Source organism: Bubalus kerabau, chromosome 4 (assembly GCF_029407905.1).
Source record: "Bubalus kerabau isolate K-KA32 ecotype Philippines breed swamp buffalo chromosome 4, PCC_UOA_SB_1v2, whole genome shotgun sequence".
Taxonomy (NCBI): Eukaryota; Metazoa; Chordata; class Mammalia; order Artiodactyla; family Bovidae; genus Bubalus; species Bubalus kerabau.
The window spans coordinates 173,286,915-173,313,407 of record NC_073627.1 but is presented as its reverse complement, the minus strand read 5'-3'; the positions used below and the strand labels follow the sequence as shown (position 1 = coordinate 173,313,407).

Genomic DNA, 26,493 nt, shown 5'->3' with positions numbered 1-26,493 from the left:
CTGCCTCCCCAAGGACAGACACTCGGCCCAGTTGACCGGAGAACCTAATGGCTAATTGCTCTGTCTTAGAGCGGTTAACCATCTCTTCAGCTGCTCCTGGAATCCCCTGCCCCACCCTGCCCCACCCCTGGGGCCGGGAAGCCCTGCTTGAGACAGACCCCACAGCCCTCGTACCATCCACCATCTTCTGCTCACAGTCCATGAGGTCCCGGCAGACCCGGGCGGGGTTCTCTTTGGTGCCCAGGGGCGTCTTAATGCTCTGGATGAGGTTGCTGAGGTAGTGTAAGGTTTTAAAGATCTCCCCTCCCTGGTCCAGCACCAGCCGGTCCGGATGGCTGTAACCCTGTTGTGAGAAAAGAGGGTGGCCGTCGGGCCCTTGAGGTCCTTGTCCGGCTGGAGCTCTAAGCCTCCACTGCCTCAAGTTCTTGCCACTAAGGAGACATCTGAGCTCCCTGCAGGGGCTATGCTTGGGTGTCCCTCCACTTAACAAATAAAGAAACTGGGGACCAGCGGTGGCCAGGGGCAGATCTACCTAGAGGGCCTGGGGGCTTGAGAGATGTGGACAGTCAGCCTGGCTTCTGTTGCAGAATAGGAGGGTCCTGTGAGCAAGGAGTCAAGGAAGGGGTCCCAAATCCCTCAGGAAGGAGTTGGTGAAGGACTTACTTTCCACTGACTACCCCATCCCCCACTCCCCAGAATGGAAGGAACATAACAAGCTTTTCCATCTGCCATTCCCCTGGCTCATGAGCCTGGAGAGAGCACTCAGGGCACAAATGGAAAAGTCTGACGATCTGAGCTGGGAGGTATTGAGTCCCCCATCGTGGGGGGAAAGCAACTCAGCAAAGGACACTCTTGACAGGGTTTGACCAGAGGATACCCAGGGCCCTGTTCAGCCTTGTATCCTGGTGCTGAGGTGACCACTGGCCAGGGTCTTAGCAGAACCCGTGGACAAGTTTCCTGCCTCTGGTGGATTCTGGGACTGAACCAAGAAGCTGCTTCTGACATCTCTACCTGACTCAGGAGGAGAGCAAAAGGGCTCGGCCCTGCTTCTGGGTCACTAGCTGGCTGTGAATTGCTCAGTGTGGGTCACGTAGAGGCCACTGACCACATGTGGGTCATCATTTCTGCACCGCCCCCCCCACCCCAAGGAAGGGACCCCACGTGGGCAGGGCCCCGGGTGGCACCTCTGCTCTCAGTGCTCCACTTGTGTCCATCCACGTCTGGAAAGCTGCCCCAAGGTCATCTTGTTGCTGCGCAGAGAGAAGACAGGGTGTGCCTCCTGGCCCCCACCGAGCTGGAGTCCCAGGGTCTGAGCAAGGGCCCTCCCACCCCACCTTCCCTAGTGGGATCCTGGCCAATAGCATGCCTTCTGGGGAACTCTGTTCTTCCTCCCCTTGCAAACAGATGCTTCCACTAATTTCCTCCAGGCACTTTCATAGCGCTCTGTCGCTCCCAAGATTAAGTCCAAACTCCTGGCAGTGGCCTGCGTGCTGTGTTCTCCAGCCCTGCCTCTCTCTGTCTCCCACGGGTGCTCCGTGCACCAGACACACTATTGCACTTCTCAGTTCCTAAGTGCCATGCTCTGTTTAGCCACCACGCCTTTGAACGCGCTGCTTCCATTTGCCTGTTCCCTTCCTCCATCGTTCCATCCTCTGTTCCAGCGGTTCTCAGCCAGGGGTGATGCTGCCCCCTAGAGGGCATCTGGCAATATCTCGAGACTTCAGGGGCTGGCACAACTCGAGCAGGCAGTGCTACTGGGATGCAGTGGCTGGAAGCCAGGCTGTGGCTACACATCCTCCGATGCACAGGACAATCACTCACAGCAAAGAATCGTCTGGTTCCAAATGTCCACAGCGCTGTGGGTGAGAAAGCCTGCCCTGCACGCATCCTATAGATACCACCCTGCGATGGGAACTCTCTCCGAATGCCCCCAGGCTGGGTGTGGACCCCGCCTTCTACATTCCCACAGCCCCGGGGTCTCCCCTTTGCACTCTAAGTGTCTCACTTCCACTTGCACCACCAGTCCTGGCACTGGGCTTCCCAGAAACACAGCTGCACGACCTCATCATGAATATAGAGAGGGGGCAAGATCTGACAGTGAGTAAAGCCCCAGGGTTGGGGTCTGGAGCTAGGACTCCGGCAGTCCTTCTCAAGTTCAGATCCCAAGCCTTGCAACTTACTAACTGTACAATCTGGGCAAGTTGCTTAAACTTGGTTCTCTCATCCTGATATTAGAACTCATAACTGTTGAGAGGAATAAATGATTTCAAGGTAAAGAATCCGCCTACAATGCAGGAAGACACAGGAGACTTGGGTTTGATCCCTGGATCGGGAAGATCCCCTGGAGAAGGAAATGGTGACCCACTCCAGTATTCTCACCTGGAAAATCCCATGGACAGAGAAGCCTGGCAAGCTACAGTCCATGGGGTTGCAAAGAGTCACAAGACTTAGTGACTAAACAGCAGAACACACGAAAAGCACTTCTTCTTTTTTTTTTTTTTTTTTGCCTCCCCACACAGCCTGAGGAATCCTAATTCCCTGATTAGGGCTCAGAGACTGAGCCCGAGCCCTCAGCAGTGAAAGCGTGGGGTCCTAACCACCAGACCACAAGGGAATTCCAGAAAAGCGCTACGAATGCTATATGGCATATAACAAGCACTGAATCTATTAGTTATTATTCAAGAAATAAAAATCCTCTCGTTTTCCTTTTTTTTTTTTTTTTAAGAGGGAAAAGTCTTTTCCTAGATCTCTTAATTGCCTCCTAGTTTGCTTCCTTTACTGAAGAAGGAAGGATGTAGAGGAAGAGGCCAGGGCCGTCACTCTAGCTTCGTGGATGAGACAGAGGGATGGACGGCGAGGACAGAGAGCAGGGATTCAAGCTGCTCGTGGCCAGGGCTCCTTCTCCATGCAGTCCTTCCCCTTGGCCGTTCTCTGGGATGCGGTCGGGGCCTGCTTCTAACAGTCAACTGGGACCATGATCAAATGTGGACAGACTGCCAGAGGGCTTGTGAGGGGGGGATGTGTTTTCATTCAAGCAAGGGAGGAGCACCGGGGCCCAACCTGCAACCTTGCCTGACCCTCTTTGGACTCAGAATCTGAGCTGGACACACTCTGTCATGCGGTGATGCACAATAAGAAATCTATACTTGATCTTCAATCTGGTTCCTGGCACAGAGCTCCGAAAACCCTTGGAGTTTTCTGAAATAGGGTATCTTTTGCTGTGTTCATGAGATGACTTTTGGAAAGCTCCTAAGTAACCTAAGGGTGGGGGCTGGTGGTCTCCAGAACCAACCACGTGATCAGAGGGTTGCAACTTTCAGTTACCAGTCCCACAGCCTCCAAGGAGGGGAGAGGGGCTGGAGACTGAGTCAATCGCCATCCCCGATGACTTAATCAATCATGTCTGTGTATCGAAGCCCCCCGAAAATCCTAAAAGGACTGGGTTCGGAGGGCTCCCAGCTTGGTGAACAGGTGCAGATTTGGAATAAACACAGAAGCTCGTGACCCGTCCCCATGCCTTGATGATGCACAACCTCCATCCGGCTGCTCCTCTGTGCCTGCGCTCAGTCGCATCCGACTCTCTGCAACTCTATGGAAGGCAGCCCACCAGGCTCCTTTGTCCATGGGGTTCTCCAGGCAAAATACTGGGGTGGGCTGCCATTTCCTCCTCCAGGGGATTTTCCCAACCCAGGGAACAAACCCGCATCTCTTGTGTCTCCTGAATTGCAGGTGGATTCTTTACCCGCTGAGAAGGGAAGTCCAAAATGACACGTGTGAGTTACAGCCTTTTATAATAAGCCACTAATCTGGTAGGTAGAATGTGTCTCTGAGTTCTGTGAGCTGCCCTAGCAAATTAACAGATGCCAAGGAGGGCCTGGTGGGAACTTTTGGTGTATAGCTAGTTGGTCAGAAGCACAAATGAGACCTGGATTTGCCACTGGCATCGGAAGAGAGGCAGGGAAGGGGGGTGAGGGATGGAGGTGTGGGGTCCTGGCGGGGGGAGCCAGCAGCGATCTTGTAGGACTGAGCCCTCAACCCGTGGAATCTGATGCTGCTCCAAGTAGTGTCAGGACTGAATTAAATTCTAGGACACCCAGCTGGTGTCCCCCAAATTGCTCACTGGTGTGGGGCAGCTCCCTTCCCAAAACTCAGGGGCTGGAATCAGTACCAGAAGCTTAAAGATCTGTCAGAGGAACGGCACAGAGTGGGCCAACAGGGCCCGGAGCCAGCGGAGGGAGGTCTTCCTGGATCTACTGGCCGGCGTGCATTCTGGCTAATACCTGGGTTTCCTGCCCCTCAGGGCGGGGTTGAGGGTTCAGTATGGAGTGAGGAAGGATGGGGCGTGGGCAGCCCTGGGCCAGGGAGGGGTCTGTTGTCATCCCTCCCCCTCCACATCCCAGGCCTTACTCCAAGTAGACCGAAGAGAAAGTTCTCCAACTTACAAAGTGGATAGGGCTCACTGGAGGACCCTGCAAAAGAAGAGGCTGGGTCTGCGTCTGGCAGGGACACTGTGCTGCGGTCCCAGGGGCTGTCGGGAGCTGGGAGGGGCTCTCAGGGCATGAGAGAACCCACCACCCTGGTCTCTGCCTGGCACCACCCGGGCTGAGCTGTACTATCTCAAAGGCCTGGCCTGTGAAGTCAGGGCCAGTCCTATGAAGGCCGCCAACACAGTCTGGGGTCCCACCAGCTGCCCTACAGTTCAAGGGGAGCACACACTACCTACCGGTGGGCCGGGCTGCCCTCTGGGACCGGGAGGACCCTGGAGGAAGAGGAGAACAGTGAGGCCCCGCTCAAAGGCCTCTCATCCCCCGACCCCGCCCAGGCCTCCTCCTGAGACCCAGGCACCGTGGCCACCTGCGTACAGACCGAGGTCCCAGGACATGACTGGTCATGGGCAGGAAAGCCCAGAGTGCCCGCCCCCTGACTCCACCATCCCCCCAGCCCTCACACCCCAGCCCACTCACCCTCGGACCTTGCAATCCCTGGAGGGGGACAGAAGCGGGGAGACAGAGTTAGAGGAGCAGGTTGAGCCGTGCCACCCCCCTGCCCCCCACCCACCACACTGCCCACCAGCCTGTCCACTCACCAAGTCCCCGCGGCTGCCTTTGTCGCCCTTTGGACCCTGCAGGAAACCATGGCCCAGTGAGAGGGGGCTCAGAGGAGGAGCCCCACCGCCCGGATGGGGAAACTGAGGCTCAGACTGGCTCTAGGTCACACAGACAGTCTTGCCCCAGCAGTCTTTCTGGCCAGCCCCCTGCACATACCTGGCGTCCTGAAGGTCCCAGGATTCCCAGGGGCCCGATGATACCTTCCTTTCCCTAAAGGGGAGAGAAAGGCTTGTGTGTTCTTGTCCCAGCGCCTGGGGAACAGAGTCACTGGGACAAGAGGGTAGGGGGCAGCCTGAAGGCCCCCAGGAGATGGAAGGGAGACCTCCCCAGGCGGGGCCAGGCCGCACGTCTGCTGAGCCCGAGCGGTGTGTGTTACAGTGGGCCATTGGTGGGGAACGGGAGCAGGTGAAAGCGGGAAAGACGGCAGCCCAGCTGGCAGGAAGATCACGAGCAAAGGTGTGGAAGCAGGGTAGGGGGTGGGAGGGAGGTTCGAGAGGGAGGGGACGTATGTATGCTTATGGCTGATTCACGTCATACGCAGAAACGAACACAACATTGTAAAGCAATTATCCTCCAATTAAAAAATAAATGTTAAGAAAAGGTATAGAAACCGGAGGGGAGATAGTGGGCAGAGAAGGCTCAAGACTGAAGGAACAGGAAGGGTGACGTCACCCAGCTGATGGCTGGCTGGCCTCTGGACAGACAGGGGAGGACTCACCATCAAGCCAGGAGGCCCCCGAGGGCCCTGGATGCCTTTGAAACCGACGTCTCCTGGGGGGCCCTGCGGGAGGTGGAGAAGGGCTGCTGTGTCTGGGCGGCCACTGGGCGAGGGCTCCAGCAGCTCTGCCACCCCTAGGGTCTGCCCAACCTTTGCCCTCCCGGTCAAGAGAGGCCTTCCCTGAGAGGCTCCAGAAAGAGGAACAAATGTCCACAACTAGTACGCAGCAGGCAGCGTGCTAGCTCAGCGCTAAATGGTGTAGGTTTAATCTTCATTGTAACAATCCTTTGCTGCTACTGTGCCCATTTTATAGATGAGAAAACTGAGGCTTGGAGAGACCAAGTAACTTGCTCAGGCACAGAGCAGATAAACTGCGGAGCTGGGCTTAGAACCCAGGTCTGCTGGAACATTAGGCTGGGAGACAAAGGTGTTCATGCTAGATTCTGGCTGTGTTCCAGCCCCCATTGCAAATGCCCAAGAAATATTTGTGCCCAAGAAATAATAAGTGAACAAGCAGGTGGATGGACAGGACCCCAAGAGGAATAGAGAATCTGTACCTTGGGTCCAAAGAGGCCAGCCATTCCTGGGAATCCCATCTCGCCAGAGTCACCCTATGGGGAGAACAAGATGAGATAGGGCAAGTGAGGCCAAGACAAGGTGCCTGGCCAGTCAGGCAGGACCCCCAGGCCTGCCTCCTTGAAGGGATATCAGCTACTCCACCTCAAGGCAATCATATGAATGTGAATGGCTCACAAACATGATGCCCGACAGCAGTGGCTAGAAATGCCAACACAATGTTGAACAAAAGTGCTGTGAACAGGTATCTGACTTATTTCTGCTCTTTGGGAGAAATAATTTAATCATTCACTAGGAACTACGATATTAACTATAGATTTTTCATGACTGTCCTTTATCAAGTTGAGGAAGTTTTTTCTATACCAAGTTTGTTGAGAATTTTTATCAGAAATGGAGTTGGATTCTATCATTTGCTTTTCTTGCATCTACTGAAATGATTAATTGGATCTTTTATTTTAGTCTGGGGAAGATTGCAGGCAGGAGGAGAAGGGGACAACAGAGGATGAGATGGTTGGATGGCATCACCGACTCAATGGACATGAGTTTGAGCAAACTCTGGGAGAAGGTGATGGACAGGGAAGCCTGGTGTGCTGCAGTCCATGGGGTCGCAAAGAGTTAGACACGACTGAGCGACTGAACAACAAATTTTAGCTTGTTAATATGGTGAATTATATTGATTTATTTTTAAATGTTATACTATCCTTGCATTCCTGATCTTTTTTTCCTGATTCACTTGATCTTCTTTTTAAAAAAAATACATTTCTTTATTTGACTGTGTTGGTTCTTACCTGCAGCATGTGGGATTTTATCTTATTTTTAGTTGCAACATGCAGGATCTGTAGCTGTGGTATGTGAACTCTTGGTGGTGCATGTGGGATCTAGTTCCCTGACCAGGGATCAAACCCGGGCTCCCTGCATTGGGAGCATGGTGTCTTAGCCACTGGACCACCAGGGAAGTTTCAAATCTCACTTGATCTTGACATACCATTCTTTTAATGTATTCTTTGATTTTTCTAAAACAGTATCGAGAACTTTTGGATCTATACTTCTGAGGTATATTGGTCTGTAGTTTTCTTTTCTTGTAATCTTTGTCTAGCATAGACATCAGGGTAATGCTAACCTCACAGCATGTGTTTGGAGGTATCCCTCCCCTTCAATTTTATGGAAGAATGTATGCAGAATTGGAATTTTTCTTCCATAAACAATGACTAGAATTTACCAGTGAAGTCATCTGAACCTTTGCAGGAAGTTTTCAAACTATAGATGTAATTTCTCGAATAGATACAAGGCTGTGTGTGTGCTAAGTCGCTTCAGTCGTGTCTGACTCTTTGTGACCCTATGGACTGAAGCCCTCCAGGCTCCTCTGTCCACAGGATTCTCTAGGCAACAATACTGGAGTGGGTTGCCATGCCCTCCTCCAGGGGATCTTCCCGACCCAGGGATTAAACCCATGTTTCTTACAGTCTCTTGCACGGGCAGGTGGGTTCTTTACCACTAGCGCCACCTGGGAAATCCAGATTCAAGGTTACATCAGGCTACTTAAGGTTCTGGTTGGGATGGCCTCTCCTCATTCTTAAGGGACCACTCACACCTCATTCCTCAGCTTTTTTCCATCCCCTCATCCCTGACTCAGGGGAGGCAGAGTGATATCTCGTGCCCATGGAGAGTGTTGCTCTTTGCTTTTCACAGTGCAGGAAGGTGGCTGGTGGGTCTGTGTGCATGTGTGTGCATGTGTGGGAATATGTGTGTTCCTTGGGGCTGACTCACCGGCTGGCCTTTGGATCCAGGCTCCCCCTGGTTCCCAGGAAGCCCCATGCCGCCTTCTGTTCCTCGCTTGCCAGGGGGTCCCATCTGCCCAGGCAACCCACTTTCACCCTTAAAGAAACACACCAAGATGACCAGTCAACGGGAGAAAACGGCTCTAGGAGATGGGGAGGGCAGCTGGAGAGACAGAACAGTGATTCCACCGGGTCAGTTAACATCTCTGGTTGCTGGGGCAACAGGTGTAGGTCTGGGGATGGCGGAGGGTGCTCAAACTTCAGCCTGCTTAATAAGAAAGTCTCTTTTCTTGTTCTGGCATTCAAGGGCCCACTTCCTGACAACTCTCTCACACACCTCTCTTCACTGTTTCTTCCCAACAGGCCAGGCAGTCCCTACCTCCACTCATGCTCTTCTTCTTGCCTAGAATGTCGCCTCCCCTTCTTGCCTCATTTAAATCTTCCACGGGCCAAGGCCACCTCTCCCCTCTGCCCTCTGTCTTTAAAGAGGGTTACAACCTCTCTCCAACTAAACTTCAAGCTCAGAGAGGGTGAGAGCCTCATTCATTCATCTCAATTTTCCCTTCAGTGTCTAACCCTGGGCTCAGACAGCCTCATGACTGCCTCCCCCACCGAGCAAGGAAACTTCCTAAAAAGATGCCTTGGAAGGTCCCAGCAGCCAGCATTTGCCCCACAAGGCCCACAAGAGGGCGCCCACGGACAACTCAATAAACAGTTGACAGCCTCAAAGGCCTGGTAGGGGGCAGTATTATAGCTCCAGGGATTAACTCTCCTTTAAGCCAGGAGAAGGCAACGGCACCCCACTCCCGTACTCTTGCCTGGAGAATCCCATGGATGGAGGAGCCTAGTGGGCTGCAGTCCATGGGGTCGCTAAGAGTCGGACACGACTGAGCGACTTCACTTTCACTTTTCACTTTTATGCATTGGAGAAGGAAATGGCAGCCCACTCCAGTATTGTTGCCTGGAGAATCCCAGGGACAGGGGAGTCTGGTGGGCTGCCGTCTATGGGGTCGCACAGAGTCGGACACGACTGAAGCGACTTAGCAGCAGCAGCAGCAAGCCAGGTTCGAGCTTGGGGAGGGACCTCTAAGGAAGTAGACTCCCTTTTTCTCACGGTGCCTGGGGCATGGGTGCCCACGTCAGCACTGTACTCGGGCACTGCAGTCAGTACCAAGGCAGAAAGGGTGGAGGGCGGATAAGAGCATTAACAAGTGTCTGACCTTGAATCCTGGGGGCCCCTGTGCTCCAGGCAAACCAGCCACACCTGGATCTCCTCTCTTCCCAGTGGGGCCCATGGGCCCGGGGTCCCCGTCATCTCCTTGCTCCCCCTGTGAAGAAAGAGGGCAAAGGAGGATTTTTCATGTTTCAGGAAATAGGCAGCCAAGGAGGCAGGGTGACTTCAAAATTCACCAGCGTGGGAGAAGCCTGGTGGGGGTGGAAGTCAGACTTGGGGATGGAGGCCGTGTGTGAGAATGGCTGGACCAGCGGGACAAGAGGACTTGAGGATTCGTGAGTGGGGAGATGAAGGATCTTAAAAACCAGAAGCTCTCTGCCCTGGACAGGGGTTGTCTCTCTGGGTGCTGGCATGGAGGAGAGACAGTGAGACAGGCCATTGTCCAGGTACCACGGAATGAAGCCACTGGCCATGCAGGAAACTTCTAGATATGCTGGTTATGCCCATCCAAGTTCCCAAACCTGCTCCTCCTGGCCCATGGCCTATGGCACCCCACATCCCACCACATGCACACCTCATCTTGAACGGAGACACCCTCTGTTAACCCCCAGTCCAGCTCACCTGCTGTCCTGCTTGACCATCGCGGCCAGGAAGCCCATCTGGTCCAGCAACACCCTCGGGGCCCTGTCTCCCCACCACGCCCCGAGGCCCTGGGAGCCCCTGCAGGCCCTGGGAGTAAAGGAGAAGCTGGTGAGGGCTTCTGGGGAGGGCAGGGGGTGGGGTGGGTGAGCGAAAAGCTGCAAGCTACTCACCTGGATCCCCCTCCGTCCTGGTGCCCCAGCCTTGCCTTGCTTTCCCTTTGGTCCCTGAAAAATCAAGGGGCACACGATGGAGGCTTCCTGGAGGAGGTGCAGAACCCGAGGGGCTCCAGAAGGGAGATCCCTCTGTGGCTCAGCCCTGCCCCTCTACTTCGGCATCTGCATCTGCCAATGGGCCCAGGCACCCCCACCTGGAAGCCCAGGGTCAAGGCCAGCCTTGGGACCTGCCAGGTGTGGTCCCTGACCCTGCTCTGGGCCCTGGGCCCTCACTGGGAACCCTGTGGCAGAGGCTCCAGGCATTGGCAACTTCCTGGTGGGAGCTGAGCCCCATGGCTGGCAGGTCCGTGTGATCCTCAGGGGTGTGGGTATCCCAGAAGGGTGAGAAGTGTGTGTGCAAGCAGAAGGAAGGCGTGTGTGTGTGTGCACCCCTGGGAGAAGTTGAGGGCATTGAGACAGCCCTGGCCCAGCCTCAGTGGAGGCCGATCTAGGAGGCCTGGGTGAAGGCAGGAAATTCCCTCTCCACCGCCTCCAAATTCCTCCAGAATGTCACACTCCCTGTCTTCCTCCACATGCTCTCACTTCACTGCTCCCAGTTTTCTTTCTGCAGTACATTGTGGTGGAAAGGGAGGCCAGCTTTGGATACTGACTGCCCAGGGTTCAAATCCCACTAGCTGACTGAACAGGTGGTCCCCCTCCCAGAGGCTCTATGATTGGGACTGGTCATCTCCTGTCCCTCAGGCCCGCTGAAGGAATCCTGGCCGGACCACACCCTGCAGCGCTCCGTGGTCCCCTCTCCTTCTCATCACACCCCAGTGCTGCCTCCCATGTGCTACGTGCTTAGGCCGGTCTTTCCCTTCCCAGGGTCTACCTTCCCTGTGAGCATCCGGGCCTCTTACCTCTTCCCCTTTCGATCCTTTGGGGCCCGGCCGTCCCCGGGGTCCCGGATGCCCCTGCAAACCAAGGTGAGATGACGCAAGGCAGCCCCAGGATTCTCTCCCGGGGAGGGTGGCCAGTCTCCGCCTGGAGGGGGAGGGGTGGGGAGGGGTTTGGGGGTGCAGGCTCTGGGGATGCCCCCAGGGTCAGGGCAGGAGAAACCAGAATGGGCTGTCCCAGGCCCTCCCACAGGGCAGGTCTCTTTAAGCTTTAAAGAGACCAGATGTTTAATTCCCCCACTGCTCCTCCACCAGCCCCCCTCTCAGGGCAGGAGGGGGATGGGACAGGAAGCACCACTCACGGGTTGGCCCTGCTGGCCTGGATTTCCACGGAGGCCTTGTACACCCTCCTGTCCCTGGAAGTCAAGCAGAGACAGGTGAAGGGGCTCATCTTGGAGGGAGTGGGGGCCAGGGCAACTTCTAGCCTGGAGGACCCCAAGGAAGCCTTTGTTCTTATTCTTAGCCATGGTTCACTGTCCCCCTAAGTCTCAGCTTCTTCATCTGCAAAATGGGCAGTGGTGCAGTTGGGAAAGAATCCACCAGCCAGTGTAGGAGACAGAAGAGACTCGGGTTCGATCCCCGGGTTGGGAAGATCCCCTGGAGGAAGAAATGGCAACCCACTCCAGTATTCTCGTCTGGAGAATTCCGTGGACAGAAGAGTCTGGAGGGCTGCAGTCCGTGGGGATTACAAAGAGTAGGACACAACTGAGCGTGAATAAAGGAAAGGACTCCCACCATCAAGGATGAAGGGTGAAGAGCCCGGGTGGGGGTGGGGGTGGGGGGTGGGGCTGGGTGCTCGTTCAGTGGCCTGTCCTCATTGCTTCTGCTGGGAGAGCTGTTCTCAGTCATAGATGGGGATACTGAGGGTCCTGGAGGGGAAGGGTCTCCCTCCCTCAGGAAAGATCTCGGACCCTTCCCCTTTCAGTATGAATTGAGCCCTTGGGGATGGTGGATGAGCCCTTGGGGATGCTTAAAACCTGGGCACTAGGGGTGGCAGGACGGGCCCGTTTCCTGGCGAAGGCTGTTCTCATTCCAGGTTGCAAGAAACAGAGGCCAAGGAATGCCCTCTTACAACGCTTGCGATGCTGCCAGCAAGTAGGAGCTCTGAATACTTACAGGGTATCCAGGGTCCCCTGGTTCGCCACGGTCTCCTCGATCACCCACGGGGCCCTAAATGAAAAGGACAGCAATAGAAGACCACAGGGGGTGCCAGACCTGGGCCTCCTGGGCCACGCCCTCGGCGGAGCTCGCAGCAGCCTCCCTCTGCTCCCCACACAGCTGGGGCTTGGGGCTCCACCCTGGCAGTGGTCCAGAGGGTGGATGGTGGGGGCCCTTACCCGATCTCCAGGTGGTCCGGGGGGCCCCTCAGCCTTGCCGTCCTCACCTTGCTCCCCCTGCGGAGGCAAAACCAGCGTTAAGACAAACTCCCTGCTCCTGGGGAATTCCAGACACCACATTGAGGCCAAGAGGGCCTTCATCAGAGATGAAGAACCCAGTCTACTTAGGGTTACAGACAGAAAGACTGAGGCCAAGAGGGAAGGGAAGACATGGGGTCCAAGGCAGACCCGGGCGTGGAAGCAGGAATTCGGAACACAGGACACTGCTCTTTACCCTCCCCTAGGCTGGACTTCCCTGATGGTTCAGATGGTAGAGAATCCGCCTGCAATGCAGGAGATCCAGGTTCGATCCCTGGCTCGGGAAAATCCCCTGGAAAAGGGAATGGCTACCCACTCCAGTATTCTTGCCTGGAGAATTCCATGGACAGAGGAGCCTGGCAGGCTATGGTCCATGCAGTTGCAAAGAGTCAGGCACGACCAAGTGACTATCACTTTTATTTTCAGGCTGGATACCCCAAGGCCGACACTCTCAGGCTGTCAGCCAGGGTAGCTGAGCCGAGACTTGGTTACACCTGGCTTTGTATGGGACCAGCTGCCCAGGCCTTCAACACGCCCCTTCCGGTCTCAGAGCTTTCTCTCAGCTGCGAAATGGGGGTAGTGGGGCAGTGAAGGGGACAATGTTGATACCCAGGGAAGGTGGTGGGGCTTCCATGAGATGCAGAAGTCCCTGCACGGTGCTCAGCAGGCATTGACAATAATTCCAACAGCTGGCAAGCGTGAGCACCGACCACCACAGCTGCACGCAGACACTCAGTGAATCCTCCCAGCATTGTCTGTGCTAAGTCCCTTCAGTGTGTAGAACACTTTGAACACTATGAACTGCAGCCCACCAGCCTCCTCTGTCCGTGGGATTCTCCAGGTAAGAATACTGGAGTGGGTTGCCATGCCTTCCTCCAGGGGATCTTCCCAACTCAGGGATCAAATCCATGTTTCTTATGCCTCCTGTATTGTCAGGCGAGTGCTTTACCACTAGCGCCTCCTGGGAAGGCTGAATTCTGCCAACAGCCTCACAAAATAGGTGATATTATTCTCCCAGTTTACAGATGAGGACACTGAGGCACAAAGAGGTGGTGTGAGCTGCTTAGCCATTCAGTCCTCAACGAAAGAGCCCCTTTCTCCGACTCTTGCTGGGAGAAGGTGGGCGGAGAACCTGCTTTAGAATGACCCTCCAACTCTTGATGGGAGCCCCAGGGAAGGCCCTGAGCCTCCCTAGGAGGCACTCAGCAGTCACACACTTGCAGGTCTTGCTCATAAGACAGTTTCTCATCTGCAAAATGAGATTCTCCTGTCTCATAGCTCTGCTCTGATGACCCAGGAAGCAGCTGTATGGTAAGCTCTCAGCACACAGAGAAGAGGCTCTGTAGAAACTGCTGTTGTTGATAATGATAACAGCTGGGAGGATGCATGGCACGGAGGTGGTCAGAGAGACGGGGAGGAGCAGAGTTTAAAGCCGAGGTCCTTGGGCCATGGCAGGTCACCTTGGGCCCTGGTCCACCCGCAGGATGTGTGGCTGGAAGCCATGTAGCTACAAGGAGGGTGTAGGCAGAGCCTGAGGGCTCAGCATGATCTAGCCCGACAACTAGCGTCACCTCCCATGGGGGGACGTTCTGGGCAGGCGGCTCAAACCAGGGCACCTCCAAGCCCCCTGGCTGCGGCAGGGACTGAAGGGGAGGTCTGAGAGGCAGGAGAGAGGGGACAGTCCCGGGGGCTGGAGCCTGTCCCAGGCCCGAATCAGTCCTGAGGGCTGGCGGCCGTACGCCTTGGCCTGGGGCCCCTGTGGCTCCTGTGGGCAGAGACCGAAGGCAGGAGAGTAGGCCTGAGGCCTAGAACCAGCTGTAGCCAGGAAGGGGGGGTGGTGGCTGGCCCAAGAAGTAGGGATTCCCTCTTCTCCCTGACCACTCTCTTTGGCTCCTTGTCCCAAGGCTCCGTCTTTGTGTGAAGGGAGAGAGCTGGACTGGGGGGCTTTACTTAGTGGGTTCTGTGCGCCAGGCACTTCGTGAGGCATGTTTCATAGAATCCGTATAACACACCTATGCTGCTGTGACCACTGCTCCCATTTTACAGATGAAGAAACTGAGACCCAGGGAAGGAAGGGTCTTAGCCAAGGTCATACAAGAATCAAAGCAATGATGGGGCCCAAAGCTAGCTATACAGATATCCCCCTCTCCTACCCACCACACATCGTAGCTGAAGTTTGGGGATGCATTTTTAGCACCCCAAGACGAAGCCTTCCTTCCCCTTTCTCCTTGTTCCCAGAGTCTTATCCCATCTCCCAGTCCCTCGGGCCACTGCCTTTGAAGATAGACACACGCCCCCGAGGGAAGCCCCAAGCTGAGCAACATATTGGTTCATTGAAGTGTCTTGTTTCCGACTGGAAAAGTAAGGCCTGGCATCAGACAGTCTGAATCCTGGTCCTGCCATAGCCCACACTGATCCTGAGCTAGTCCTGGAGTGTCATGGAGACTCTGTTTCTCACCTGTCAAGTGGGGTCTGGACACCTCCGTGCCAGCATCATGGTGATGAGTGTGAAGAAATCCTGGAGAGGGTGGTCTGCTCCGGGGGTCTCCCCCAGGAACCTCCTCTTCCTCCCTCCCTAGTGCCATCCCGCTGTGACTAGTGACCATTCATGTGGTGGTGGTGGTCAGTCACTCAGTTGTGTCCAACCCTTTGTGGCCCATGGACTGCAGCACGCTGGGCTTCCCTGTCCTTCACTATCTCCTGGAGTTTGCTCAAACTCATGTCCATTGAGTCAGTGATGCCATCCAACCATCTCATCCTTTGTTGTCCCCTTCTCCTGTCTTCAATCTTTCCCAGCATCAGGGTTTTGTTTTGTTTTTTTTTTCCAATGAGTCAGCTAGCTCTTTAGGGCATCATTCCACAGCCCCTAGCTCAGAGATGCTGCTGCTAAGTTGCTTCAGTTGTGTCTGACTCTGTGCGACCCCAGAGATGGCAGCCCACTAGGCTCCTCTGTCCCTGGGATTCTCCAGGCAAGAATACTGGAGTGGGTTGCCATTTCCTTCTCCAATGCATGAAAGTGAAAAGTGAAAGTGAAGTCGCTCAGTCTTGCCCAACTTTTAGCGACCCCATGGACCACAGCCTACCAGGCTCCCCCGTCCATGGGATTTTCCAGGCAAGAGTACTGGAGTGGGTTGCCATGCTCAGAGATGAGAACATACTAAATATTAAATCATTATAATAACCATTATAAATCCATAAACACCTGTTGGTTAGCAGATGAATGACTGAACGCAAAATAACACCGTGTAAGTCAGAAAGTGCATCTGGCTGATTCATATGTGATGTCCTGCTTAGCTTCATGTGCCCAAGGTACCCACCCACCTCACAGATGAGGCAGTCAAGGCTTGGGGAATGTTGGGGCCCCTCCCAAGGCCCCAGCAGACTCGGGGCAGATTTGGGTCAGGCTCTAGCTCTCGCAGGCACAGGGACTGCCTCCGGGGCTGTGGACGGCCCAGAGTGAAGGCACCCTTTTGTTTCAGGCTTCGTGTTAGCCCTTTCTGCACCAGCCCTGGCAGACCGTGAGGGCTGAGGGGGGACTCGGGGTCCTGTGTGAGGCTTGTGCGGCTTCCTGTGGGATGTGTCAGAGCCTGTGGCCCACTCCGGTTGCAGAGCTGTTCTTCTCCAAGCAGGAAGAAGGGGCCAGCTGGATGGCAAGCTAGGCCAGGGTGATTCACTCAACAGCGGGATGTAGTTAGTGGGGAGCTGACTCGGCAAAAGAAAGGAGGCTTGGGGAGCTGGGAACAGGGAGACTGTGGTGGGTGGTGGGGTGGGGTGGGGGGTGCCTGATAGGAGCCTGTTCCTACTGAGCCATCAGGGGAAGAGGGAAGAAAGGAAGGAAGGGACTCCGCTAATGTAGGACCCAGAGAGTTGGGTCCTGGGCCAGCTCGGTGCTGTCTCGGAATGTGACCCTCAGACTTGTGGGATCCACATCCCCACCTACACAGTGGGGAGGGGTGCGGCCATCAGCGAGGTTCCTTCTACCACTTCCTGTCTTCCGTTGAATCTGGAGCCAAGGGGTGGGGCCTGGACACACCTTCCCTCTGCCTGGGCGGTTCCTGGTCTTGAAATGCTTCTCACTCTCCATCCCAAGCCCTCCCCTGGCTCTCACCAGGTGATCTCATTCACTAGTGAGGCTTTGCTCCCCCATCCTCATACAAATGACAGATGGCATCCTTACATCACTGATGTCCATTTCCCCTGCTCAACCGGAAGCCCCAGAAAGGCAACAACTGTGTCCATTTTTGTTCTGGTGCCAGGCGAGATGACACCCAAGATACCTGTGCTAAATGTAGGTCTAATGACACCCTGTCACAGCCAGGGTGACACTGGCCTCTGGGCTGGCCAGGGTGTGAACAGGGGTGAGCCTGCCATGAACCCAAGCTAGCCCAGCCTCAGTGGCCCCAGGACTTGCTCCCAGTGGCCCCAGATATGAGAAAGCAGTTGCCACCCAGGACCAGACACCCACCTTTTCACCCTTTGGTCCAGGAGGTCCGAGGGGTCCCATGATGCCTTTGTGTCCCTGCAAGAGGTAAGACGGCAGGAGGTGAGAGCACGGGGGAGGGAGGAGTTGGGAGGAGCAGAGGATGAAGGACAAGAACTCAAAGATGGAGACACTCTGGGCTGTGCAATCAGGTCCTGGCTCTGTCCGAACTCACTGTGTGACTCTGAGCAGGCTCTGTGCCTCTCTGAGCAATGGCCACCTGGACATGCCATGTTGGCCCCAGACACTCCTCTGAGGGGTGTTTGCTTGAGTGGCTGAAGCCTCTGCTCAGGCGTCTTGGAGCAGACCTGGGTGCAGATCTCAGCAGAGCCCCTAGGTGTGTCCTCCTGGGCAGAGGCAGGAGGCAAATGCTTGCCTCAGCAGGCTTTCCCAGGCCGGGGTGAGGCCTGAAGGTGCAGACCCCCACCTTGGGCTCCCAGCACCCACTCTCCAGCTGCCCTCTCCTTTGCCCTCTGCCTCTCCTCCTCTCCTTGCTGCTTCTCTTTCAGACACTGGATCCCACCGTCAAGCTTCAGAAGCTGTCGGGCCTTGCACACACATTCTTTTGGCTCCCCGAGCCTCAGTTTCCCTTTCTGAGCAAGCCGCATGCCTCTCTGAGGCCTCACCTCCCAGATGTCTAACATGTGTTTGGCTTGGCCGCCTCTAAGGGGTGGGGGGGTTGCCAAATTAGGATGCAAAAATGGGTTCCGACCCACCACTTCCACAGAGAGCAGTTGCAAAGTTCAGACACGAGGTGTGTGCAGCACCCACCACGGGGAAGAAGGACTGAGCGAGGCCAGGGATTCAGGGGGGCTCTCTGTCTGTTCACCCTAGCCCTGTCTGGCCCACTTCTGGTCTGTGGACCCAGGTGATCCTGGGCGCGAGGGAGACCATGAATCTGTGTGGCCCTCGGCTGGGAGGAGGTGGGGGCAGCAGCCGAAGGGGCCTGAGTCCAGGCCTGCAGGGCAGAGTTCCAGAAAGTGGGGAGGTCAGAGCTCCTTACGTCATAACCAGCCAGTCCCGGCTCTCCTTGGGCCCCCATCCGTCCTGGAGCACCCTGTGAGGGAAGAAGACCCCCATTGGTACCCAGTGTGACTCTCACAGAAGGAACGCAGACACTGTCTCTCCCACAGGCTCCTGCCCAGTTCAGCCCAGCAGCCTGGCACGTCCGCCCTGCTCAGAACCTGGTCCGGAGACCGAGGTGGAAAGCAAGCGGCTCTCCAGAGCACTCCTCCTCCCCCAGCCCTTCCCTCTTCCAGCTCCAGTGGTTTAGAGAGCCAGTTGCTAAATTTTCCCCACTTTTGTGAGCCAATTATTAAATAAAACCATGATGAAAAGTTAAATTATATGAACTTACAGATAAATCAATTATATTAAAAACACAGATGATAAATATCCCAAACTCATCCCTTCCTAATTATTTTACTACATTTTGTTGTTATCTATGCTCATGAGGATATTTTTGTTGATTGAATCTGTGTGGCAGAAACGCTGTTATCCCTGGGTAGCCAGTATCTGCAGGGGAACAGTTCCAGGACCCCCCGTGGATGTGAAACCCTGGGGATACAGACCGACTCTACCAGCTAATGGAGCTTTCTCACACATCCCCTCCAAGTCTGCATTCAGTGACATCATGCTGGTAGCTGGAAATCGGCTACCGTGGGAGTATTTACACCACGGAATCTTGCAAATGCCACAAACCAGCACAGCTGTTTATCGGCGCACATCGGCCGCTCAGAGATGCCGTGCCAGCCTTGTCTGCCCCTTCCCTTCGTTCCTCTTGGGGTCTTCCTCCTGCTGCAGCGATCAAACCCTTCAGGGCAGGCCAGTGATGGGCTGGACCACCCTCAGGGTCACCCGGGGATCTTCAGTAGCTTCATCCTGCCCCCACCCATGAATCTATTTCCAATGGGAAAAGTCCTTGTCCAATAAAAATACCCTCAAGGGTCTGGTCCCTTCCCTACACCCTGACAGCAGGACTTGATAATCAGGGGTTATAAAGGGCTTCAGAAGATCCACAGACTCCCTTCAATGGCAAGAAATTCTGTGCTGTATGTACTTTACAGGGGGAGGGGCGAGAGCTTCTGTAGGTCCCCAAAGGGATCCACAATTCCAAAGATCTGTCTGGAGGGCAGACACAAAGTCAGGTGGGCAATGCTTTCCTCTCTGCCCTCGGCTCCATGACCCTCACCCCAGCCACCCAGAGAGTTCTCACCGTTGGTCCCAGGCTGCCCCGGGACCCTTTAGGGCCTGGGGTGCCAGGGGGTCCGGGGTCTCCAGGGACGCCCATCTCACCCAGCTGTCCTTGGTAGCCCTTGGCACCCTGCAGTGGGGGAGAGACAGGGTATCACCAGGTGTCCGCAGAGGGGAGGGGAGGGTGGGAGCTAGGGGGCAGGGGCATGGCCCGATTCAGGTGGAAGGAGGAGAAGGGGTCCCTACCTTGGCTCCCGTCCGGCCCTTCTCGCCTTGCTTCCCTGGTTTTCCTTCAGGACCCTGAAAGATAAAGAGGGGAAGAGAGAAAAAGATGAGCAATGAGAGAAAACTGAGGTGGATCCACAGATTTGCAGAGCACTCACTCCCCAGGCAGACTGCCTGGGCTCAAACTGATTCTGCACTCAATGCCTGTGTGACCGTGAGCGTCAGCACACTTCCTGTGATCTACATCTTTGCCAAGTAGGGGCAGAGGTGGTATTGGCCTCACAGAGCTGACAGCCCTGGGCTTGACAATCTCAAGGTCCTTTGCTCCTCCAGTAATTAAATACAGCATGGCCTCAGTCACGGGCCAGGTACTGTATCTGAACTCTGCATCATGTTTTGGGCAATTCTGGCCACAGGGCTGGGAGGAAGGGACTGTTTATCCCACGTTAGAGCTAAAGAAACAGTCTCGGGGAGACGGAGACCCTGCGGACACAGATCACCCAGCTAGGTAGAATGAAATGTGGATTCTTACTTTCTGGGACACCCCTTTTCCTAAGCCGGTCCTGTCTGGGCAATTGTGAGTCATGATTACAGAAGCTGGTGGCATCTGCCAGTGGGCTGAGGTGACTGCAATAGCTGATTCCTCTTCAGCAGGAGGAGTGAGTCATGGACAAAGAATGCAGTCCAGGGCCAGGGAGATGGGAGTCCCCCCGGACAGGGCAGCCTGCTGGCCCCCTGTTCCGACAGGCCCAGCTCCATCTGGGAGCACCCCAGTGGTGTGGGAAACCCTGAGTAAGGGCGAGAGCATCCAGTGGGCTGGGACTGCGGGGCCAGAATGAAGACATTTGCTGGGCCCCATCCATATAGATATATTTCTGGAAAGGCCTCGATGGCTCATAAAATTCTATTTTTAAATCCTCCACTGTTTCCAGGCCACAGAGTGGGAGATTTCTGTTCTGCGGCCTCAATGCCAAAGACACTCAAATACAGGCCTCTCATCACCTCTGCCACCCGACGCACACACAGTCTGGCCCCAGCGAACCTCCTTCCAGTCCCAGCGTATGAGAGCTGGCAGTGACCGCAAAATATGGACAGAAACACTGCAACACGGCCACCGCCACCATCCCCAGAGCCACGTCACACCCCTGCCTCGGCCGCCACCATCACCAACGCATCAGCCCCGCCACCATCATCAGCCCCGCCATCCTCACCACCACCGTCATCATTATCACGACCACAACTGCCATCACTGACCCCCCATCACCATCACCGTAACCACCATCCTCTTCACTAACATCAATACCATCCCGTCCATCATCGCACACCAACACCGGCACCACCGCTACCCCCAGCATCACCATCAGCGCCATGCCCATAACCACCGCCACACTAACGCCATCCCCATCGTCGTCACCGCCCGCCCACCACCATCATCCTCACTATTGCCATCACCACTGCTTCCTCACTACCATCACCATCCCCCATCACGACTGCATCATCACCACCACCAGCTTCAGTCACGTCCTCCTCCATACTCATAAAGATAATCTGCTACATTTCTAGTCCATTTTATAAAGTGCTTTCCTATCCAAAGTTTCATCAGTTCTTTAGATGAAAAATCCGCGGCTCAGACAGAGGCAGTTCGATGCGCCTAAAGTCACAGTGATAGTGGGTGCTCGAGCCAGAACCTGGCCTTTGGGCTCCGGGTCAGGGCTATTTCTGCCACGCTTCTGCCCGTTCACAGTCGTGATGCTCAAAAGTTCACTAAGAAGGAGCTCCTAGAACACTGGAACTCAAAAACGATTTCGGCACACGTTCTTCCAAAGCCTTCATCATACCAAAGGGGTGACCCAGAGGGGGCAAGAACAAGTAAGGGTCATGCAGCAATGCTGATGGAGAACCAGACCAATGCCTCTCCTGCTAATTTCAGCGTGGCTGAATGTGGGGGCTGAGCAGGATGAGGTCAGCAGGGTCCAGGTTTGTGTAGGGCACAGCAGACAGACCAAGGAGAGTGACGTTATTCCTGTGGGCACTAGAAAGGTACGGGAGAGACACAGCCAGGTTTGTGCTCTGCAAAGTGCTCCAGTGAAGGAAGGATAGAAGCACAAGACCCTTTGGTGGCTGCTGTCCAACGACCTCCCACCCAACCGCCGGAAGGCACGAGTGTATTATTCTGACCCAGGAGCCACAAACGCTGGCACACAGCTGTGCACACTCACCCGGACGCCAGTGATGCCAGGGGGGCCGGGGGGCCCGTCCTCGCCCTTCAGTCCCTCTTGGCCCTTCTCGCCACGTTCACCGTCAGGCCCGGGGTCACCCCTGTCCCCCTGGGGTGGAAAGACATGAGGAAGGAAGACAGAGAGAGAATAAATTAGTCACCAAGTCCATCAGAGGCGCCAAACCTCAGGGCTCCATTGGGGTGTCCAGAGCCGACCAGACCCTGGATTCCCCTGATGGCTCAGCCAAAAGGGTCAGCCTGGTACAGGCAGCACGCAGTACATGACATCGTCCAGGGGCCCTGCCTAGGCCAAGGAGTGGGCCAATCAGAGGGAAGAGAAGACCTCGACCACGCCCACCCCGTGCAGTTCACAGGAGAAGGACAGATGCTTTCTCTCCAGCCCTGTAGACACATTGGGAGAACAAGAGCCTTAAAAAGCTTAAGGAAATTTTTATAAAGGAAAAAATTCAGCCGATTCAGTCTCTCGGAACAAACTCTTTCCATGTTTCTGAGTTGCGTTTTCAACCCTTGTTTACACGAAACCATTTACAATAAGTAACAAGTAATAGTTTCAATGGCTACATACCAGGTTCAGAGCGCTAAAACAACTGTTCCAAAGCAATGAAATTAGTAAATTTAGCTTTAAAGGTTTAAACCAATTGGACCACATGTCTCCATCTATTGTTTTTTTTAAATGTCTTATTCCATTTACTGAGAGTAAGTGCTCCCTTTGCTGTCTGCTCTGCACAGCTCTTGTTCTCACTGGCTGAAGTACATTTCCTCTGTCAGGTGGGTGGCAGCGAATGCTTACACAGCACTTGTCATTTCAGGCCGTGTTCTAGCAGGCCGGGCTGTGCCAGGATGGGGCTCTTGCCCTCGGCCCCCGTGAGCAGAGCAGGTGCAAGGGCTTCAGTACAGGCAGATGTGGGGAGGAGCAGGGCAGCAGGGGCCTGTGGCCGGTCTGCAGGTGGCTGAGCTGTGACTGGAGAGAGAAGTCCCCAGGGAAAGGGTATGAAGCCACGGTGGGGAGGAAGGGGTGGGCGGAGGAGCAGGATTGGAGAGGCAGGAGCATCTTTGCCAGTTTTGTTTTCTGGCACCACACTTTACGAGGGACACTGATAGACTGGTGTGGGTCCAGCAGAAAGAGCAGGGTGCACCAGGGCAAGCAGCCGGAACCTGGGAACCAGAACGCTGAGAGCAGTCTGCAGGCTGGTTGCACCAGGGCCCAGGCTCTGGGTGTAGGTGGCTGGGGCCCAGGATGGCTGGGGCAGTTTCTAGCTCTGGTCTGAGAGGATGCCCCAATGAGTGGGGGTAGGGGGCGATCCAGAGATGACACAGCTGAGGGAGGCAAGAGCCAAGCTGGGGTGTGGGCCAGTGCAGAACAGATCTGGGCACCAGGAGAGGGTCGAGCAGGTGGGTCTCTGAGGTCCCTTCCCACTGAGATGCTCAGATTCCAAGCCCAGCCTGGCATGGAGACAAGGCTGGCCCTGACAATCCTCCTGTGGATGCTCTTGGCTCCAGGATTCCCCTTCTGGCCTGTTATCCTGGCCACCTGCTCTCCTCGCCCTCAGAGGCAGAGAGCCTGTTCCAGGAGGCTGGGCTGGCTTTCTGGGAGGGGCCCTAGCCTGGGCCCTGCAGGGGCACTGGCTCCAAGACCTACCCAGACCCCCAGAGCCTGGGTTCCCTCACACCCAGTGGTGGATCCCATGCAGAAAGGGATCCGGGGGTAAAGGACTAGGGTCCCAGAATCCAGGACATCTGTCAGTGCTCAGAAGAACCTTTACAAGTTGCCCAGCTCAACCCTCGATATTTACAGATGGGAAAATGAGGCCTAGAGAGAGGTAGAGACTTCCTAATGCCACACGTGAGCTCACGGCAGAGCACAGGTAAGACCCTGGGTTCTGGTTCTTCTCACTCCAAGGTTCTCTGCTCAGGGGACAATACCTCCTCCCCCGCTATTGGATTCAGATCTCAACAGCTGTTGACTTGGGCAAGTTTCCTCATTTGCAAAATAAGCACCAAAGGGTTACTGTGGGGAATGAAGGAGATCATCCATGTAAATAGCTTAGCATAGCATCTAGTGCCCAAGCGCTGGATAAATGTGAGCTATTAGTAGGAATCCCTGTCATGGTTGTCACCATCAGCAAACTCAAAAGAGATAATCAGCATAAACGATAAAGTGCTGTGCATGTCTGAGAGGCTGTTTTCACCATGAAGGTGATGCTCAGACAAACGCCGTAAAGGAAATAGATTCTCTCCTGGATTCATGCAAAGCCCAGGAAGACACTCTGCGTGTGTGCTAAGTTGCTTCAGTCGTGTCTAACTCTTTGCAATCCTGTGGACTGTAGCCCATCAGGCTCCTCTGTCCATGGGATTCCCCAGGCAAGAATACTGGAGTTGGTTGCCATGCCCTCCTCCAGGGGATCTTCCTGACCCAGAGACTGAACAAGGGTCTTCTGCATTACAGGCAGATTCTTTCCCATCTGAGCCACCAGGGAAGCCCAGACACCACACATCTGCACAACTACTACTCCAGCCCTATGTAGAATTGGCTTTGGAGGGAGTGGAAGAGGAAGAAGTAGGGCCCAGGAGCCACCACAAGTGAGCAGAAGTGACTGTGAGGCGCCCAAGCCTGGACGACCCCCTCCCACCCCACCTCAGCAAAGATTCCAAGGAGACGTGAGGCGGCTGCCCAGAGGTGAGGGAGGCCCCCACACACAATTCCTTGCTTTCCTCATCTGTCAAATGGGGGCGGTAATGAATCCAGCTCGGAGGGTTGCTGGGAGAGTTAAATGGGTTAATTCATCTAAAGCTCTGAAGGCAGGTGATGCAAGCGTACGAGTGTACAAAGCATTTTAGCCAGAATGTTCATCAGCATCATCGCGATTCATGCAGGCACTTGTCAAAGAGTGTGTGGAGGCCATCAGGTGCTCTGGGTCTCCAGAGCCAGACCCTAGGATGCAGCAGGGCTGGAGGTGAGAGAAGGCAGACGGACGGCAGACAGGGGGCGCTCTCAACCTTGCGAGCAAAAGGCAGGCAGCTGGGGAGCCAGCCGGGACCTGTCACCTAGGCATCCTGGGGACAGGGCAATGCAGGCCCAGAGAAGGGGCTGCTTATCTGAGGTCATAGGAGAATCAGCGGTGACCGAGGGAATCCTGGGATGTGACACTTGGAAGCCTGGGCTGGGACAGGTCAGCCCTGGGAAAACCCACCTAACAACAGTTCAGGGCTAGGTCAGGGGTGGGGGCTGCAAAGACAGAGAGCGATGCCCACCTGCCCTGGGGTTTGGGGGAGCCCTAGCACCTTCTTAAGGCCCCAGCATCTGTGGCTGACAGATGAATCTCAGCAGCAGGACTGAGATGGGCCCACATGCTTTGGTGCCAACGAGCCCTGGGTTTGGATTTTGGATTTTCACTCACAGGCATAGACTCTGGATACACACACCTCAGCCTGAGCCCCAGTCTCTTCACCTTTAGAACGGGGGCATGGTGTAGAGAGGTAGCCGACTCTCAGGTCTTGCCTGTGCCACTTACTAGCATGTGTCCTTGGACAAGTTGCTTAACCTGAGTCTCAGTTTCCTCATCCAAAGACAGGACTTACCCCATAGCACTGATCTAAGTGATACATACAAAGGGCTTAGTGTAGTCCCTGATAGTCTGTGACTAGTCCTCCAGAAATAGTGGCTATGAGTCATGGGTGGTGATTACTCTTCTGATCGTTTAAGATGTCTGGAAGATAATAGATATTAAAGCTTCTGGCCTGGTACCACCTTGAGCCAAGAGAAGCTGCAGTTTTGAGGAGAAAGGCGGTAGTGAGGAGTAGAAGGTGGGGTTAGTCCCCAGTCCGTGAGCAGGGTAGAGAGCGGGCGCTGAGCAGGGCTCACCCCTACAGAGCTTGCACTCCCTAGAAGCTGGAGGACTGATCTCGGAGTTCATGAGAACACAGTGCTTCTGGGGGAATACCTGGGTATTGGATGGGAGGACAGTGGGGCCAGAGGCAGAAGGCAGTTCCAGAATATTCCCTCTCCCCCAGACTCTGCACCAGAAGGACACTTACCTTCAGCCCGTCAGGCCCTGCAGGGCCACTGTCACCCTCGAGGCCTGGCTCTCCCTGGAAAGGGTAGTGGGAAAGATGAGGAGACATTATTGGGGAGGGGGTTCCAGTGTGATTTTATTTCCTCCTCCACACTAGAGCAAGAGCCCAACCCTGATCTCCTCTAGTAGTGCCCCAGAATGTCTGGCAACAAATAAGCAGTGGAGCAGACCCCCAAGCCGCAGCCTGTTCTGTGTGCAGGCTGGGGTGGGGCAGGGGCTACCCAAGATACAAAGTACTGGTCCTGTGTCCAGGTGGGCTGGCTGGACTGGGGAGGTAGTGAAGCCTACTGGTTGAATAGGCTTTGATGTCAGACCTCAGTGCCCCCACTGGGCTTCCCATTCATGGTGGTCTAGCCACAAACAACCTCCTTAGCCCCCATGGGTGTCTGTTTCCTCATCTGAAAATGGGCTGATACACTTTCTTTAAGGGTTCCTATGAGAGCCAGTATAAGCATCCCACAGATGATAGCTGTTAGATATATTCTTCTGGGAATTTGGAGTGAGCCCTCATAAAACACCTTGGTGGAATCCCATTTCTCAGATGAGGAAAGTGAGGCCATTTCTCAGACTTTCTTGTCAGCAAGTTTAGGAATGATACCAAGCCCCTGAATCCCCATCTGACCTTCAGCCAGGTTCCCTGCTTGCCTTTCTAGCTCCAGAGATGCCTCTGGATGTCTTAGGTCTCTAACGGGCTGTCAAACTAAGTTTGTGTCTCCCTCTGCTTGTTCATAGCTGTTCAGCATCTGAGCTGAAAGGGGCCTCGG

The 26,493-nt window shown here is 55.0% G+C and overlaps 1 protein-coding gene across 1 annotated transcript in view; it reads right to left on the bottom strand.

Moving 5' to 3' along the window:
* Positions 1-26,493, bottom strand: part of COL27A1 (collagen type XXVII alpha 1 chain) — a 150,858-nt gene that overhangs the window by 14,645 nt on the left and 109,720 nt on the right. Inside the window, exons 36-58 of the mRNA XM_055579444.1 lie at positions 25,692-25,745; positions 21,637-21,744; positions 19,439-19,492; positions 19,215-19,322; positions 18,003-18,056; positions 16,985-17,038; positions 12,442-12,498; positions 12,221-12,274; positions 11,407-11,460; positions 11,069-11,122; positions 10,167-10,220; positions 9,976-10,083; positions 9,401-9,508; positions 8,170-8,277; positions 6,384-6,437; positions 5,827-5,889; positions 5,265-5,318; positions 5,087-5,122; positions 4,965-4,982; positions 4,724-4,759; positions 4,443-4,469; positions 1,185-1,250; positions 175-343 (exon numbers count right to left, since the gene is read on the bottom strand). Coding sequence (XP_055435419.1) covers positions 175-343; positions 1,185-1,250; positions 4,443-4,469; positions 4,724-4,759; positions 4,965-4,982; positions 5,087-5,122; positions 5,265-5,318; positions 5,827-5,889; positions 6,384-6,437; positions 8,170-8,277; positions 9,401-9,508; positions 9,976-10,083; positions 10,167-10,220; positions 11,069-11,122; positions 11,407-11,460; positions 12,221-12,274; positions 12,442-12,498; positions 16,985-17,038; positions 18,003-18,056; positions 19,215-19,322; positions 19,439-19,492; positions 21,637-21,744; positions 25,692-25,745 — 1,552 coding nt within the window. The remainder of the gene's footprint in view (positions 1-174; positions 344-1,184; positions 1,251-4,442; positions 4,470-4,723; positions 4,760-4,964; positions 4,983-5,086; positions 5,123-5,264; positions 5,319-5,826; positions 5,890-6,383; positions 6,438-8,169; positions 8,278-9,400; positions 9,509-9,975; positions 10,084-10,166; positions 10,221-11,068; positions 11,123-11,406; positions 11,461-12,220; positions 12,275-12,441; positions 12,499-16,984; positions 17,039-18,002; positions 18,057-19,214; positions 19,323-19,438; positions 19,493-21,636; positions 21,745-25,691; positions 25,746-26,493) is intronic.